The sequence below is a fragment of the Ceratosolen solmsi genome, unplaced genomic scaffold (genome assembly GCF_000503995.2).
Source record: "Ceratosolen solmsi marchali unplaced genomic scaffold, CerSol_1.0 scaffold7, whole genome shotgun sequence".
Classification (NCBI taxonomy): domain Eukaryota; kingdom Metazoa; phylum Arthropoda; class Insecta; order Hymenoptera; family Agaonidae; genus Ceratosolen; species Ceratosolen solmsi.
In genome coordinates this window covers 5,601,589-5,618,896 of record NW_011948413.1, presented here as the reverse complement: position 1 = coordinate 5,618,896, position 17,308 = coordinate 5,601,589, and the positions used below count along the sequence as shown (strand labels likewise).

Genomic DNA, 17,308 nt, shown 5'->3' with positions numbered 1-17,308 from the left:
TAATCCTTTATCTTTATATATATATATATATATATATATATAAATTACGTTTGTCAGCGATGCTTATGGATGAGTAATTTTCGTTGATTTATCCGATATATTTGTGGTGCCGACCGGAAGTGATTGCCAGCAAGATCGCGACTATTATTAACTCGATCGTTTCTGTAAAAAATACGTGTTCGATGTTTAATGCACAATTGGCATTAATTAATGTACAGATGATCGATATTTCTGTTTTCGTCCGTAATGCGTTATGCTTGAGAAGAGAGATTATTTAAAATGATGTTTCAAAAAATTTTCATTAACCATACGCTGGATGTATAAAATAATTTATAAATCTTCTATAGAATAGAGGATACACTACATGTTATTGTTAAAAGAAGTGAAAATAAAAAAAATGTATTAAATCGATAGATACGAACCACTAACATTCTAAAATTACATTTATGTACTGTTAAAACTAAGAGTTTGTAAAATTATTTTATTTATATAAAATAAACTAATATTAAGAGCATAATTCATGTATGATATGATAGTCTTCAATATAGTTGACATACTCTTAAACAATATATGGAACAAGTAAATTATATCTTTCTAATTTACAATTCTATTATTACAAAAAAATATACATACATATATCTGTATGTACGTATGTGTGTATGTGTACGTATGTATGTATGTTTTTTTTAAAGTTTCAATATAGTATAATTATATTGTTAACGTGGACGTTCTGTTTTAATTATAAAATTTTTGAATATATAGAAACTTTTAGCATATAGGAAGTGTATGTGTAAAATGTGCACTATGTTAATATATTTTAATATTTTTATTAACTTTTATAATTTATTATTTTCAAGCGAAAAATATTGTACATCATTGGAATTCCAATTACCCTAAATTTTGTATGAATTTCTTTGTAATTTAACATCAGTATATCGTGAACGCACGAATTATATTTCTTTAACATTTAATGCATTGTAATTTAATATTTTTATTTGTCGTTATCTTCATATTTGGCTGCTGCTTACCTGCTATTGTATAGATTTTAAATATATTTAATTAAATGAATGAAATAAAAAAAAAAATGATAAGAAAGGATAATATAAGGGTGATAATTTGATGAATTGAAATCGGAGATATTTAACGCTCAAAAATATTATTTTTGTACAGATAAAATATTATCTTATTTTTATTCAATAAAAAACAAAATATATATATATATATATATATATATATATACGTATGATCAACTTTTAAGGAAAAAGTACTTAAAATGGGCATTATTTTTAACATTTAATAGAAATTTAACGTATTGAAAATAAGCAATACTTAGATTTAATTGAATATTTAAAATTTTACCCAATATTAGTGCATTTTTCCAAAAAGGAACGATTAAAGAATAATATTTTCGAATAAATATTATTCAAACAATATATTGCGCTACATATAATCTGTATAAATTTTAACATTGCGGAGAATGTAAAAATGAAATAAAAAGTGATTATCTTAAATTGAAAAAACATATATAAAATTCATGTTGATACTGTTTATTAAATATCATTTAAAAATCAGTTGTGAAATATTTCAAGCAACGTTTAATTAATATTAAAACATTAATTGTAAATATAGTAGGCAAAACAGTACACAATGACTGTACTAAATTTATTTGTCAATTAATGTATTAATCATTATTAACATGTTGTCAACGAAATGAAATGTTCAATTAAAACTAAAGTGCTTAAGGAATGACTGATAACTATTGATTAACTTTTCTCATTCTAATTTTTAATAGAATAACTTTGGATGGAAAAATGTCTTACAATTAAAAAACAGATAAAGAAACAATAAATATTTTTCCGAAGTTGAAATTTTGAATTTTTTATTGATTGTTTAAAATTGAAATAAATGTATTTGTTAACATTTATAATATAATATTAATATAACATTTATTAAGATTACGTTTATAAGAATATTCAATTAAGAAGAAATAAATTATTTTTATTATCCATATTTTCAACATACTGAAATCTAAATTAGATATACTAATTGTTGAAAGAAAGAATTAATAATAATAATAATAATAATAATAATAACAATAGTAATAATAATAGTAATAATAATGTTAATTAAAAGAAATAAAAAAAAGAATATTAAAGTCGTACGTTTAAAGTTTTCGTTAAGGATTGATTTTCATAGGTAGGAAAGAAAATGGCATTGAAACTTGCCGATGAAACTTGCCACTCTTAACGACAATTCTTATGTAACCATCGTGTAAATGTCAATATTCGGAAGAAGAAAATTATAAAAACAACAGTCAACAATAAAATACATAAAATTAGATCCCGTCGATTATATCTAGGCTAATTCGTCTAGATAGTTGATAGTCAATAGCTTTTTCGCCACTTGTTTAAGAAATTGAAGATAGATAACACTAATTTCGAGATGATTAATATCTACAGCAAAGATAGACAATTGAACATAATCAATGGCATGAATTGATAAGCAATTAAAGTACGTATTAATAGTTAATATCATTATACGATAGATATAATTTTGTTATATGCAATGATTATTAAGGATAATGGAAAGCTAATGTAGATATTGATTATAATAATCATGAATAGCTGTGTAAACAAATTTTGTTTTCTTATTGCATTAATACAATAGTTATTGTTGTATATTGTATATATGATAAATGGAGAAACAATGAAATATATTTATTCCTGTGTCTCTTAAAAGTCGTAAAAATATTGAATATTAAAAACTTGAAAAATAGATGTAGATGTATAAATTGCTTTGAAAATGTGCTCAAAGTAGATTTTTTAATTTATTCAAATAATAATATGTGCAATGCTCGGATGAATCGTTTGGACTAATAACACAAGAATAATAAATCCTTGTTAACTGTACATTCATCGTTAGTCTCTAAGTTGAAAAAAATGTTTCGCAGAATTTAATCGGATAGTTAGCATACTTGGAGCTCATTTAAAGATAATCTATACGACATAAAATTATAATTTCATCTTTTTCGTTCCGATATGTTGTAAACAACTTCACAATATAACAGTGAATGTATTTAATTTATCTCGGCTATTTGGTAAATATAGAGGGAACTGTATGTCATTATATCCTTATAATTATTGTTCAAAAAATTGATGGATTAATTGAGAAAATAAAAGCATAAAAGCTAAATAAGAATAAAGCTATTGTAGTATTAAATTCCACAATAAAAATCTAAATCGAAAGTAAATATATATTTATTATCTTATTAAACGTAGCTAATTTAATTTTTACTTGAAATTTAAAGAAGATTTTACATTCGTAATATATAAATAATATAACTTTTAATTTTCTTCGATTCGGAATGACCTTGATTTTTTTTTTTAAATTCTTAAACAATTTTTTTCTCAATTGTATACTTCAAAATATGTTTTTAGAATCTGTATTGTTGAGGTCTAATATAGTGATAACCGCTAATCGATATTAATTTATATTGTTTAAAACTGAATGCGGATTATTATCATACAATACTAATACCTATTAAAACTTTTTGCATGCAATATTGAGTACATTGTATGATTAATGAATTGTTCAAGTCATTAATCATAACAATAATCACAACATGAAAACATGTTAATGTGGATGAATTTTTTAATGGATGTTTTAGCGACATTATAATATCAATAATATATCATACGAGAAAAGTCATTAAAAATTAAAAACCGTATTGTAATTGATAAAAAATATATTTTAATAAGATATTTGGATAATTTACGCTTGTAATGCAACTATAATTGAATAAAAGTAAAAAAAACCTCTATGTCTTACAAAAAGTTGCAAAGGTCAATGTGTGAATACAAATTATAGGATATATAATCTAAATTTAAAGAAACGAGTAAAATGTTGTGAAATTTTATAATTTTTTTTTTTTTTTTTTTTTTTTTTTTTTTTTTTTTTTTTTTTTTTTTTTTTAATAAACATATAACTTGGATAAGAAATTAATAAAAGAAAATATACATATATGTGAGAAAATATAATAAAAAGTGTAATGATTATTTTCAATAAATTTTATTACATCGTTACACACATTTTCTTGCCCTTTAAGCGTCATTCATAGTATAATAATAATAATAATAATAATAATAATAATAATAATAATAGTAATAGTAATAATAGTATTAATAATAATAGTAATAATAGTAATAGTAATAATAATAGTAATAATAATAATAATGATAATAGTAATAATAATAATAATGATAATAATAATAATAAGCTTCGCTTCCATAAGGTCGCAAAGCACTAAATGCTTACAATATTGATTGATTTAAGTTTTATCCTTGGTAATCACAATTGGTTATCATCTTTGACGATTTTTAATGATACAAATAATTTTCCAAGAATACTAGTTATTTTAACTACCATTTCAGTCTATGCACTCATGAATATCAAATAATACGATCGAATTCTACAATAAGTGAATCATGTTATATAAAAATAAAAAAAAAAAAACACTTTTTGGCCAATATACTTTGGTATGACAACATCAAAAAAGCCAATTTTACTCTTAGCAAAAGCGATAAATAGTTCATTTAAATATTAAAATTATTATCAAACATTTAACTTTTACATAAATTAATTTGTAAATTTATTAATCCAACATTTTATAATATTTTTCTTATTCTAACAAAATATCATGAGTAGAAATATGAAAGATGCTTGAAAAGTTTCACACTTAAATCAAGTATTACATTAGTTAATGTGCGTGTCTATGAATGTTACAAAAATTTTTTTTTTTTTTTTTTTTTTTTACCTAATTATAATGATTATGTTATCCTAAAAAAAAAAATTAAAATACAGCAATGGAATTACGCTTATGAAAAAAAAAAGAAAAAAAAAAAGAAAAAAGAAGAAGAAAAAGAAAAGAATACAAAAACGTTATACGAATAATTTGATATCAACATTAGTCCGAGGCTACACGTTTTGTCTTATTTAATTTGCAATTAAAACACTGTATTGTTCTATCAAGTGCTTTTAATCAATATTAATACAATTCTTATAAATTTCGACTTCGTGAATATTTTAATCCTAAATGTACGACTAGTAAATGCCAGTAGATACATATGAATTTGAATCGAAGTATTCAATTTGAAGTGCCAGTTGATGCATAATGAAATCTTATTTGATAGAAAAAGGCAACTTATAATGCTTTGGCGCTGTTTAATTGAAAAATGATTTATGAAGTTCTGAGAATTCTCTTTTCTTAGGCAATAACCAGCCAACATAATTCAACGATTTTCTCAACAATTTTCAAATTTTCGGTTAAGTGTTGCGCGTTCCTATAGATTTCCCGTACATTTACAGGGCAATTTCATCAATTACCATTGAGAATACGCAAGAGCCTACGCACAGTTAAATTCCCGTAAAATCATAAAAACGAAGAGTATATCTTATAAAAATTGCATTAACAATCGGAGTGAGATTTATATTGCTTTGAAAGACGGCAAATTCGCTTGTCAATAACAATTAAGCCATTAATACTCTTGAAAGCATATTAAGGATAATTGCCCATGAAAATTTATTTCAATGCCTGTTGTTCATCTGATGTAAGCGAAAGTACTTTTAGCGCTGTGCCTCCCCCCGCCCCACCCCACTTAATGTTTACGTAAGACAAACGATGTCGGCAATCAATCAGCAATGTCGGCATTGCCAATTCTTCGCTGAAATCGTCTGCCATTGATCGACTCCGCCGGCGATCTTCACTCCTGATCACACGTCTCGAAATCATCGCCTGCATCCTCGGTCTCAAAGTCCTCCTCGGTAGTCGCCTCCTGGTACTGTTGATATTCGGACACCAAATCGTTCATGTTCGACTCGGCCTCGGTGAATTCCATCTCGTCCATGCCCTCCCCCGTGTACCAATGCAAGAAAGCTTTCCTTCGGAACATGGCGGTGAACTGCTCGGAGATGCGTTTGAACAGCTCCTGGATGGCAGTGGTGTTGCCGATGAAGGTCGACGACATCTTGAGACCCTTCGGCGGGATGTCGCATACAGCGGTCTTCACGTTGTTCGGGATCCACTCGACGAAGTACGAGCTGTTCTTGTTCTGGACGCTGAGCATCTGCTCGTCGACCTCCTTCATGGACATGCGACCACGGAAGACGGCGGCAACCGTCAAGTAGCGCCCGTGTCGCGGATCGCAGGCCGCCATCATGTTCTTGGCGTCGAACATCTGCTGGGTGAGCTCGGGGACGGAAAGTGCGGAGTACTGCTGCATCGAGCGGGATGTTAAGGGTGCGAAGCCCGGCATGAAGAAGTGAAGGCGGGGGAAGGGCACCATGTTCACGGCGAGCTTGCGCAAGTCGGCGTTCAGCTGGCCAGGGAAGCGTAGACACGTCGTTACACCCGACATCGTCAACGAGACCAGGTGATTAAGATCGCCGTATGATGGATTTGAGACCTAAGGATGAAAGTTTCGATTAATTATACACGAAGGACTATGGGTATTAATGGTGATGGATGATTTCATTGAAGAATTTAGTTTAAATCGAGGATCTTTCAACGATGGTAATTTATTCAGATTGACTATTAAAAGTTTATATGGATTTAGATACGAAGGATCAATTATAGAAATCATTGTGATTTTATATAATTACATAAGGAGTAGGAGAACAATATATTCGTTTTTCAATGCGAAAAATCATCGGATATTGTATTGGATAAATAGATTGACACAATCTATTTAACGATTACGTAAATTCATAAATTACCAGCTTATGAAAATATTATTACGTGATTGTGTTTAAATTTAAATTACACTTCACCATGTTTACTATTATACATTTTACTAAATTTCGGCAACACTTTATCAATCAACATTATTAATATTGTGCATATATCTATTTAATTTCGTCCAAGATGTTGTATCCACACACACTCACACAACAACTATAAATGAAGAAAAGAAGCTTTTAATGGTTTAATGCACCAAACCAATTGATTTGAATATGAAATAATCGTCACTTATCAATGCATTATCCATTATTAAATGACTCTTTTAACACTTTTTCAGTCGAACGAATCCATTATTGTGTGTGTCAGTGACTCATATACATAAATTTGGACTTTAGATGCCGCTAATATCCTACTAATCCGACAGTAGATCGATCGACTTTAATTTTTTAATCATACTGATTTCAAAATTTCAATACTCATACTCTCGTACTAATCACCCATTGATTTCATCGTGTCGCAACTAACACGACGAATAAAGCACAATAATTTATTAATATAAAAGACAGAATATATATACCTTGAGTGTTCTGAAGCAGATATCGTATAATGCTTCGTTGTCAATGCAGTAGGTTTCGTCAGTATTCTCGACCAGCTGGTGGACGGAGAGGGTGGCGTTGTAGGGCTCGACAACGGTGTCGGAGACCTTGGGCGACGGGACGACCGAGTAGGTGTTCATGATTCTGTCCGGATACTCCTCGCGGATTTTGGAAATGAGGAGCGTACCCATACCGGAACCGGTTCCTCCTCCCAACGAGTGCGTCAGCTGGAAGCCCTGGAGGCAGTCACAGCTCTCGGCCTCTTTGCGCACGACGTCGAGGACCGAGTCGACGAGTTCGGCGCCCTCGGTGTAGTGGCCCTTGGCCCAATTGTTACCGGCACCCGACTGGCCAAAAACGAAGTTGTCCGGGCGGAATAGCTTGCCGTAAGCTCCGGAGCGCACAGCGTCCATGGTCCCGGGCTCCAAGTCCAGGAGGATAGCCCGCGGCACATACTTGCCCCCATTTGTCGATGTTGCGACTGTTTAATAAAAAATGCGAAGGTGATTATGAACAATTATGATGTTGAAGTGCTCGATACGCTTTGTAAGTGGAATTGTCGAGATAATGAGTGGCGTTGGCATTGATGTACGAGTGACAATTACAATTAAGCTTGCTTGGCTTTCTGATAAATCAGTTAATGTTGTATTCGTTCGGCTATTTTAGCATGCGGTTCGTTGTTAAAAAAATTCTCAACCGATTTGTGTATTTGAAGCGAATTTTAAATCAAATCATTGATGTGCCACTTAACTGAATTTTCAAATCATTTTAAACGTCGAGTGACGTAATAATATCAAAGGATATTATATTTTGATTATTCAAAAAATCTATTGAAGTTAATCGATCGATTATATAAGCGATAAAGACCACTTTGAAATACTTCATAATATTTATTAATCGAACATCTATTTCCGATTCAACTTCTCAAAAATTTCTCATAATTACGAAATTGTGGAATTTGAACGATGGTCCAACTCATCGAATTATTAATCAGCGTATAATAATAATTTTACGTATGTAGATGTTTCGATATTTTGAAAGGAAGAGTTTAAAGTCGTAAGGCAAGTGAATTTAAGTTTAGAAGGAATTTGGTTAGTTTTAAATAATTCTTAGGCAAGTTTATATATACATAAACACATATGTGTACTTATGGCTACAGACGTGTTTTTTAGTCGGTATTAAATGTGTCAGTGAGATGATATTAAATGGTAAAGAGGACATTCTTGAGGTTATTTAGATAATATACGTATTTTCCAAGATAAATCATTGCTATTAATATGAGGAGATTAAGCTTCGTCGAAAGATACATTGAAAGCCTTTATTGACGGATTTGCAAGATATTCGTAATTCCTATCGAATGTATACGTGAAAAAGAAGGCTCCAGTAATTCAAACTTTAACGGTACGTCGGTTAAATTTAAATCGATAGGAATATAGGCTATACTTAGTTGGATCTATTTAAAGAAAATAAAAACAAAACAAAAAAAAAGTCTCTCCATTGAAATTTCTGCAAAAATTCTGCAAATAATTGTCGTAAAACTTTAGATCTAATAGATCGTGAAAAGTGGCGTAATATATAAAGTATAATACATAATTGCCATACCAAACACAACTAAGGGAGTTGGGATGCGCATTACAAAAGCAGCTACGACATAAGTTAAGCAAGCTCGCGTGAACGGTTGTTGGGGCAATGTATTTTCAAAAACTCGGCGAATTCCGGTAAATTTACTTGTCACCTCAATCGAGCGTACCCTCAAGCCCATAAATTTACACGAGGAAAATAAATAGACGAGAGTCATGCCTGTGGCATTCAAGCGCACACTCCTATAACCGATTACGTCGAATACTCAGAAAGAAGTCGGCTGTATAGTAGTTGTCTCGCGTGTTCAAAGCGAACAAGAGGATGATGATGACGATGAGAATGACGATGACGAAGATGACGATAAAGAAGAAGGAAGGAGGTGGATGGGGAGGAGGAGGAGCAGTAGGAGGCTCGAACCGGGGGCCCAAGCGTCGTTACGCCCGCAGCGAGGAAAACGTAATTTACGACGTAGGCCCACGTGGGTGACTTTGCAAAGTCCAGGCCATCCGGTAAATCTCTCCCGATGTGGCGGCAGCGGCGGCGGGGGCGGCGACGACGACGACGACGACAACGACGACGACGACGACGACGACAACGACGACGACGACGACGACGACGACGACGACGACGACGACGACGACGACGACGACGACGACGACGACGACGACGACGACGACGACGACGACGACGACGACGACGACGACGACGACGACGACGACGACGACGACGACGACGACGACGACGACGACGACGACGACGACGACGACGACGACGACGACGACGACGACGACGACGACGACGACGACGACGACGACGACGACGACGACGACGACGACGACGACGACGACGACGACGACGACGACGACGACGACGACGACGACGACGACGACGACGACGACGACGACGACGACGACGACGACGACGACGACGACGACGACGACGACGACGACGACGACGACGACGACGACGACGACGACGACGACGACGACGACGACGACGACGACGACGACGACGACGACGACGACGACGACGACGACGACGACGACGACGACGACGACGACGACGACGACGACGACGACGACGACGACGACGACGACGACGACGACGACGACGACGACGACGACGACGACGACGACGACGACGACGACGACGACGACGACGACGACGACGACGACGACGACGACGACGACGACGACGACGACGACGACGACGACGACGACGACGACGACGACGACGACGACGACGACGACGACGACGACGACGACGACGACGACGACGACGACGACGACGACGACGACGACGACGACGACGACGACGACGACGACGACGACGACGACGACGACGACGACGACGACGACGACGACGACGACGACGACGACGACGACGACGACGACGACGACGACGACGACGACAACGACAACGACTCTCGCAAAAATTGTGATCTAAAAGGGACGGGCGCTCGCTCTCCCGAGCCTCACCGAGTAGAAGAAACTCCTACAAAGCGTTTATTTCCGTCGATCGCCTACTCGCCATGGAGCGAAGTTTATTTCGCTTTCGGAATCCCCTCGGGGTGCGTTCTTTCCCCTCTCTCTTACTCTCTCTCTCTCTCTCTCTCTCTCTATCTATCTATCTATCTCTCTATCTCTATCTCTATCTAACTATCTATCCATCTCTATCTCTCTCTTGCGCGCGCGCTCTGTTTTTAGAGTAAGGATGCCTCACACTGGCGGCAGCCTCCTTAGACATTGGCAGCCTTTAAAGTATCTAAAAAATGAGGCCCCCGCGCTTAAAAGCCTATTTCTGGTGAAACAATTCTCGAGGTGGGGCGCGACACGTCGATAACGGCTCCGTCGCATCGCGGATCGTCGGACGTTACGGTCGGTGCCGGGGCGGCAGTGGTGACGCCGTCGGATGGGACGGGATGGTCTGGATGATGGGTGTTTCGCGTGCGTGTGTTGGAATGACTTACCCGAGGCCTCGTTGTAGTAGACGGAGATCCTCTCGAGTTGCAGGTCGCTGTCGCCGTGATAAATGCCCGACTGGTCAATGCCGTGCTCCTCCGAGATCACCTCCCAAAACTGCAATCAAAACGACGATCCAGAGATTTAGTCGCATTTCGCCCGGACCCCGTAAGTTCGGCAAATTTCCATGCCCAATTTTTCAGCCTCTCGCGAATACTCCTCTCCCCCTCCCACTCTGTTCCTTTCTACCAATGGCCGTGCGAGCTCGCTTCATGGAAGTGTATTATTAGCACGCTCAGAGAGCGGTTTTGGACTATTTATTATTTAAGTGTCATCGACAGTGGAAAGCACTTACCTTGGGCGCCATGACAAATCATTGCGTTTGTACGTATACGATGCCTCGGGCTCGTGCAATGGCGTCGCGTGAAAAACAGTCGCGCGCGAATCGCGATCATTTTTAGAAAACGAGCTCGAATGACAAATGGCTTCGGTACCCTCGTAAATGACGGGCTTAAGTTACCAAAGACTTTTTAAAGAGTCGAGCACGGAAAGGAAAATCAGCCGTTAAAGGACAGGATGGCTTACTTCGAGATCCAGGATAAAAATAACGGACAGACGGATTTAATGCAGAACGTGTGCAGCGATGTTAGGGGGTTTTTATTTTTCGTGGTGGCTTCGTGGTAGTCCTTAACATCGTCTTTCCTGTTCCACATTACTCACGGCAATTCTATTTCTTACGTCTAGTATTAATAGAACTTCCTTGGCATATTTCTCGCCGATTGAACGATAATCACCGATAAGCAGATATCCCTCATCGAATTATTATTATCCTCGTATATTCAATATTATCATGAAATTCGCGATACAGATTGCTCGCGATCGCGATTGTTGAGATTTTGGGTTGTTTGTTTGTCGAATGTTGTTTTTATTGATTTGCTTTCAATTTATTTCTGAACAGTATATAGGACAACACATTATAATCGGCGCAATTGCCTTCGATTGCGGCATTTAAAACACACATCGAATGTCGCTTTTTCCTCTTTTCACCTATGATACAACATTAGAACTATCGATAGTGGGCTGATTGTCGATAAATGAGATAAACCGAGGACTTGGTACAACTGTTTTCGAAAAATAATAACACTTAAGTAGAGATTAATAAATCCGAGATGGCGATAGTGTCGTTGATAAATGATGAGTCGTAAATGAATGAAATGGGTTTTCTGATCGTCAGCTGCTCAAAGTACATAGTCGACAAAACTTGATTATACTTCCTCCTTCCCTGCTAATCAACGCATCGATGCTGAATGATAATCCATTAATACGATTAAGTGATAATCGTATTAATTAAGTACGTAAGCCATCCCGTTATGAAAACCCCTCTCTCTCTCTCTCTCTCTCTTTGTGTTTACTTTTTTCTTTTTCTTTTTCTTTTCATTTTTCTCAAATGGATGATATTGAACTAATTGAAATGGCAGCCTGAAAGTAAGCCATGAAACTATTGATCGACACGTGCTTCCAATTCTCAATAAACACTCTTACAATCGCCACGAAACTTTACCGCTAATTGTAACTGCACCGCGGAGGCCATTACGTATTCACGCACGAAAGCGACACAGAGACACCATACGGTCCCGCTTACGCTCGCCAAAACATAATAATTCCGATGGGATAATGATGCCCCCCCCCCCACCCCCGTCCACCTAACACACGAAACCCTCTCTAAATTTCCCACCCCCTTCATCATTGACGTCGTCGTTTCGAGAAGTGTCGCTCGAAATCGAGCGAGTCCACCCTCGATCACCCTTCACCACGAGCGACCATTCGAGACGACGGGAGTCGATGGGGGTGACGGCGATGGTGGCGGGTAAAATTTCCACGACCTAGCGTTAAAAGTGTCTTGATTTAACTTGCCTCGATTGTGACTGGCCGAGCGAAGACAAGAGCCCATGGTCCCGGTGCACACTGACGCGAAAAGCGCCGGCACTAAGCAGTTAATGCACGGGCCCTCGCAATGTCGTCACGAGCGTTGAAATAACGAAGGAGGCGAGGAGCGACTTGGCTTAACCGAGCACGTATTGTAAGTCAAGACTTTTTTCTTTTTTTTTCGCGTGTCAGGCTGTAGCTTCACGCGTGATTCATAAGGCTTCGCAAGTTTCTTTTTTTTTTTTTTTTTTTTTTTTTTTTTTTTTTTTGTTCAATGCTCCCTTTACTTTCCTCATTAGTATTGCTGCAGGGATATTATTATGCTAATGTATATTTTAGATCAATCGCATGAGTAATCGACATTCTACACTTATGGCCACTTATAGCTATCGTCGACAGCTTAAAATATAAGTGAAATATGCAGGAGGTAGGTAAGTAGATGTATTAATTTATTAATAATATTCGTCTAAATTGTTGGTAAGGAAAGGCTGCGCTCCTTTATCGTTAAATTTCTAAAGCAAACTCTCGGCTCACTTTTGGCGTGAAGAGCACAATTTACGAATTGCGATCGGCCAATTATATTTCCTAAAGATTCATCATTAAATAATTTGAATTTGAATTTAAAGTTTTAATAAATGCAATGTGCCCGTGATTTTCATTAGACTATTCTAAAATGCTTATCGATGCCATCGTTCGTAAACGTAGGCAAACGTACATCGTTAAATGTAAAATCGCCTCTCGCGATACTTTAACGGCACTTGGCGTACAAATAGTTCGGGAATAAGTACGATTGTACAGTCGGTACGAATTATATTTCGATCGAGTTGAGATCGAGTAATTTTATATTTTATGCCTGAGCTCGGAACTCGCCACCTCCAATGTTATCCACGTAAATAACGCATTCCACGTAAGAATTATGCTTTAAGCGGAAATTGGACAATGGGAGGACGGAAACGGTGATTGTGCCGCTAGCGACAATATTCTCATCCATCCCATCGACGAGGACAATAAGAGAAGGGCCCTGGACTGCAATAAGGAAGCGCTATGAAATCGCATTGATAGAATGGAAGTCGAGCGAACGATAGAAAAATAAAGTATGGCTCCGTCGGTATGGAAAAGCCGACTGTCAACGGTACAAGCGCCGCTCGCCGATTATTCGCCGACAAAAGGTCGCCAGGACACGCATCACGACAGGACAACGCGTATCCGGTCGTCGTGTCCCGTTCTCGTTGGAGGACGAAAACGAGGATGGGGACGAGGATGGGGACGAGGATGGGGACGTGGTACTGTGGTACCGGGTGTTGGGGTATTGGATTTGCGGGGGCGGGGAGGGGGGGGGAGAGGGGGTATTAGTACGAGTGCCCACGCGCTGAATGGCTAAATAGCGGGACGTGTCGAGCCTCGGAAAACGAGTGAAAAAAAATAATATAATAACGACGGGGCCGTGCAGGGCTAAAATGGCCATCGTAAATCGCGACCTCGTTGAACCGGGACTCGCGTCGAGTCACCCGCGTTAATTGGCCGTCAACTGACCGTGACGGCAAGAGTACATCGTCACGGGGCGCTCAAATGCCGTTGGACATCTCGGAAGATGTCGTGCCCTCGGCGCCAACGAACTCGAGTCGGAAATGCCAGGGCTTGGATTAGCATTGCCGAGCCGCTCGGATGACACTCGGAGAACATTCTCGCGGTAAGGAGGCCGAGAAAGTCGGGCGCTGAGTTGACGGGACAGCTTGATTAAAATGTCAGTCGACAGCTGCGGCCCCCGATTCCTATGCCTAAAAACAGTTGCCCGACCAGCGGAAAGCTAGAACGGAAGAGGCGAGAGGTTAATGGCACGGGCCGCGCATCTCGAACGGGCTTTCGAGAAAAGCTGAGGATGATGATATGATTGGCAGAGCGGGCAGGAGACCTGGCAGGGAGGATTGTGGGGAGGGAGGGTTTGAGGGGGAGGGGGAGGGGGGAGGGGGGATTGGTGACGAAGGGAGGGTGGGAGATAGCAGAATTGGATCGTGGGAATCGGAAACGCGAGGGGAAGGTTGGCGAGTCGCTGCGACCGATGGGACAAACGTACCTGGAAACCGGGAAAATCGATGCGAAAGACGACGGGTAAAAGCATCGACGAGAAATCACGAGCAAAGTGCCTTATGGCGATGCTCTTCTTTACCGTCACATCGACGTCAAACCGTACCTCTTTCTATACCCAGAGGTTATTGGCGTTTGTCATCGCTCGGCATGACGCTGATTCATCCCTAATGATTGACGAATGATAAAATGGGAGAGGATCGATAGCTTGACCATACTTATGTCCTGTATTAATTATTGATTCAGCTGACTCTATTACCATTAGCATCGTTTCTCCTTATTCTTATTCACTTTATTCCTTTAATGATATTAATATTTATAAGATACTTTATCTAAAATGCTAAGATACTAAATTTGCACATGCGGAAAAATTTACTTGGCGTTCGAAGATTGCGCGCGGCTATTGAGACGCGAGACCGATGCGTATGAAATTACGGATATTTTTTAATGTTCACCTAGTCCATGAAATAGAACGTTGAATGCATGGCCAATGCTAGTTTACCTTTATTCGTTTATTTGTTTCTTTGAAACAATGAACGTTGTTTCTTTCGGTATTTAATTCAGTATTTAATATTTAAAATTTTAATATTTAACCTTGAATATGTAATATTAAAATTTATAGATTATCAGAGTATTAGTTGTGTAAGATCTCTCTCAATTAATTGTAAATGTAATATTCTTATAAAAAAAAAAAAAAAAAAAAAAAAAAAAATGCTTGTTAAAAATTATTGCCATTATCATGGCTATAAGAAAATGGAAGTAACGAAAGATTGTGCGTAGATTCAAGAGAATCTGTATTTAATGAGTATACGCTTTGGTAAATTAATCGTGAAAACCATTTGTTACTCGTAGAACGATAATTAATGGACAAATTATTCATTATGATTTTTCTTTAATAATTCGTAAGCACAATGAATACAAAATCCAATACAATCTATTTTCATCAATTTTCTCGACAATAGTAATAAAGGCCAAGAATATCATTGGCTATTCGAACTGGCAAAAATATATACTTCGATACGGAAAAATGCATTGCTCGCATTGCCGAAAATCCAAGACGCGCTTAATTAGTCAAAAATACAGTTGCGCAAGCGTCATAAGTCAATGCCACTTTAAACGCTTTGAGCGAGTGCGTTTCAACATATTAGCGTCTATTGAGGAAGATCCGTCGTGTCGATTCTCGTCTATGATAATGGAAAAAAAAAACTCTTTTGATCGCCATTAACAACCCCCGGCTCGAATACCAAAAGGAACACACCACTCGTTGTCTTCAGAATTACGATCAGAATTACAATAATGGGACAAAGAGATTACTCTTGGATCTAGAAATACTTCGATGGCAAAAGCACGCGGCAGCCACTCGTAGCGGATGAAGCCGAAAGGAAAGGACAGCGAGCTTGGGAGGTCGACATTCGGTGGTAAATACGTCGCGGTCGTCCATAGCAGCGAGGATCGTCGTTGTCTGATGATCGTAAGAGGAATCATCGGATAGATTCTCGTATCAGAGCGAGCCGAACGATGAGATCGATCTTTCCTGACCTTGGTGCACTCGCACGGACTCAAATCGGCCGCTCTCACGGCTCACGATGCTCTTCTTACTCTGCCTTTTTTCGGCTATTATCTTGGTTTTATATAAATTACCGAGAACTCGGTTGGAGAAAATCGATTGTTACGCAACGGGATGGGGTTGAGTGCCAGAAATATTCACGGTCGATAAGCACCGATGACGATAGCGTGAATCAAACTTTTTTGAATCCATATTACATGGTATCACATTGTTCCCTTCGTATTGTAATTTTGAGATGGAATCGATCATTATTTATTAAATTACGGATAGTTGCTGTTATAATACGGCGTATTTGTGTGAATTGATTGTATAAGTCTGATGACATATAGAAAATTAATAAAATTCCATTGCCATTAGATTTTAATGTTAAATGTTAAATTCGTCTCACTATTAGATTACTTACTATTTCTTAAGTGATACATTAACTTATATATTAATGAAATTTTATACATTTTATAAAGTATTTTTTCTTACAAGGCGGATTTCATGTTAGATGATCGACACGCACACAGAGCTTCGATTCATTTCAGTCTCGATGCTCTAGCTATCTGTCATATATTCCTCGTTTAATAAATTAATTTTTCTTTTAATCTTTACTTTGACATTTTTAAGCAACTACCAAGTTACCGAGAATAGTTGACTTGATAAGTAGATAATTAAAGAAATAATGAGTTTATAGTTTTACGAAACATAATATCATTTACATGGACTCCCTACTTACGTATCGATAAAATTTAATTGACTCGATATTTTAAATGCTTAAATGCTTAAAACTAATAAAGTAATGATTTTTCCCTTTTAAAAGTGACTGCATAAACGTTTAAAATTCATCGGAATACGGTCAAGGGGTCGTCAC

General features: G+C 37.3%; 1 protein-coding gene across 1 annotated transcript in view; it reads right to left on the bottom strand.

Moving 5' to 3' along the window:
• Positions 1 to 5,655: 5,655 nt before the first annotated feature.
• Positions 5,656 to 17,308, bottom strand: part of LOC105367395 (tubulin beta chain-like) — a 17,220-nt gene continuing 5,567 nt past the window's right edge. Inside the window, exons 2-4 of the mRNA XM_011506092.1 lie at positions 10,883 to 10,991; positions 7,314 to 7,813; positions 5,656 to 6,461 (exon numbers count right to left, since the gene is read on the bottom strand). Coding sequence (XP_011504394.1) covers positions 5,760 to 6,461; positions 7,314 to 7,813; positions 10,883 to 10,991 — 1,311 coding nt within the window. The 3' untranslated portion in view covers positions 5,656 to 5,759. The remainder of the gene's footprint in view (positions 6,462 to 7,313; positions 7,814 to 10,882; positions 10,992 to 17,308) is intronic.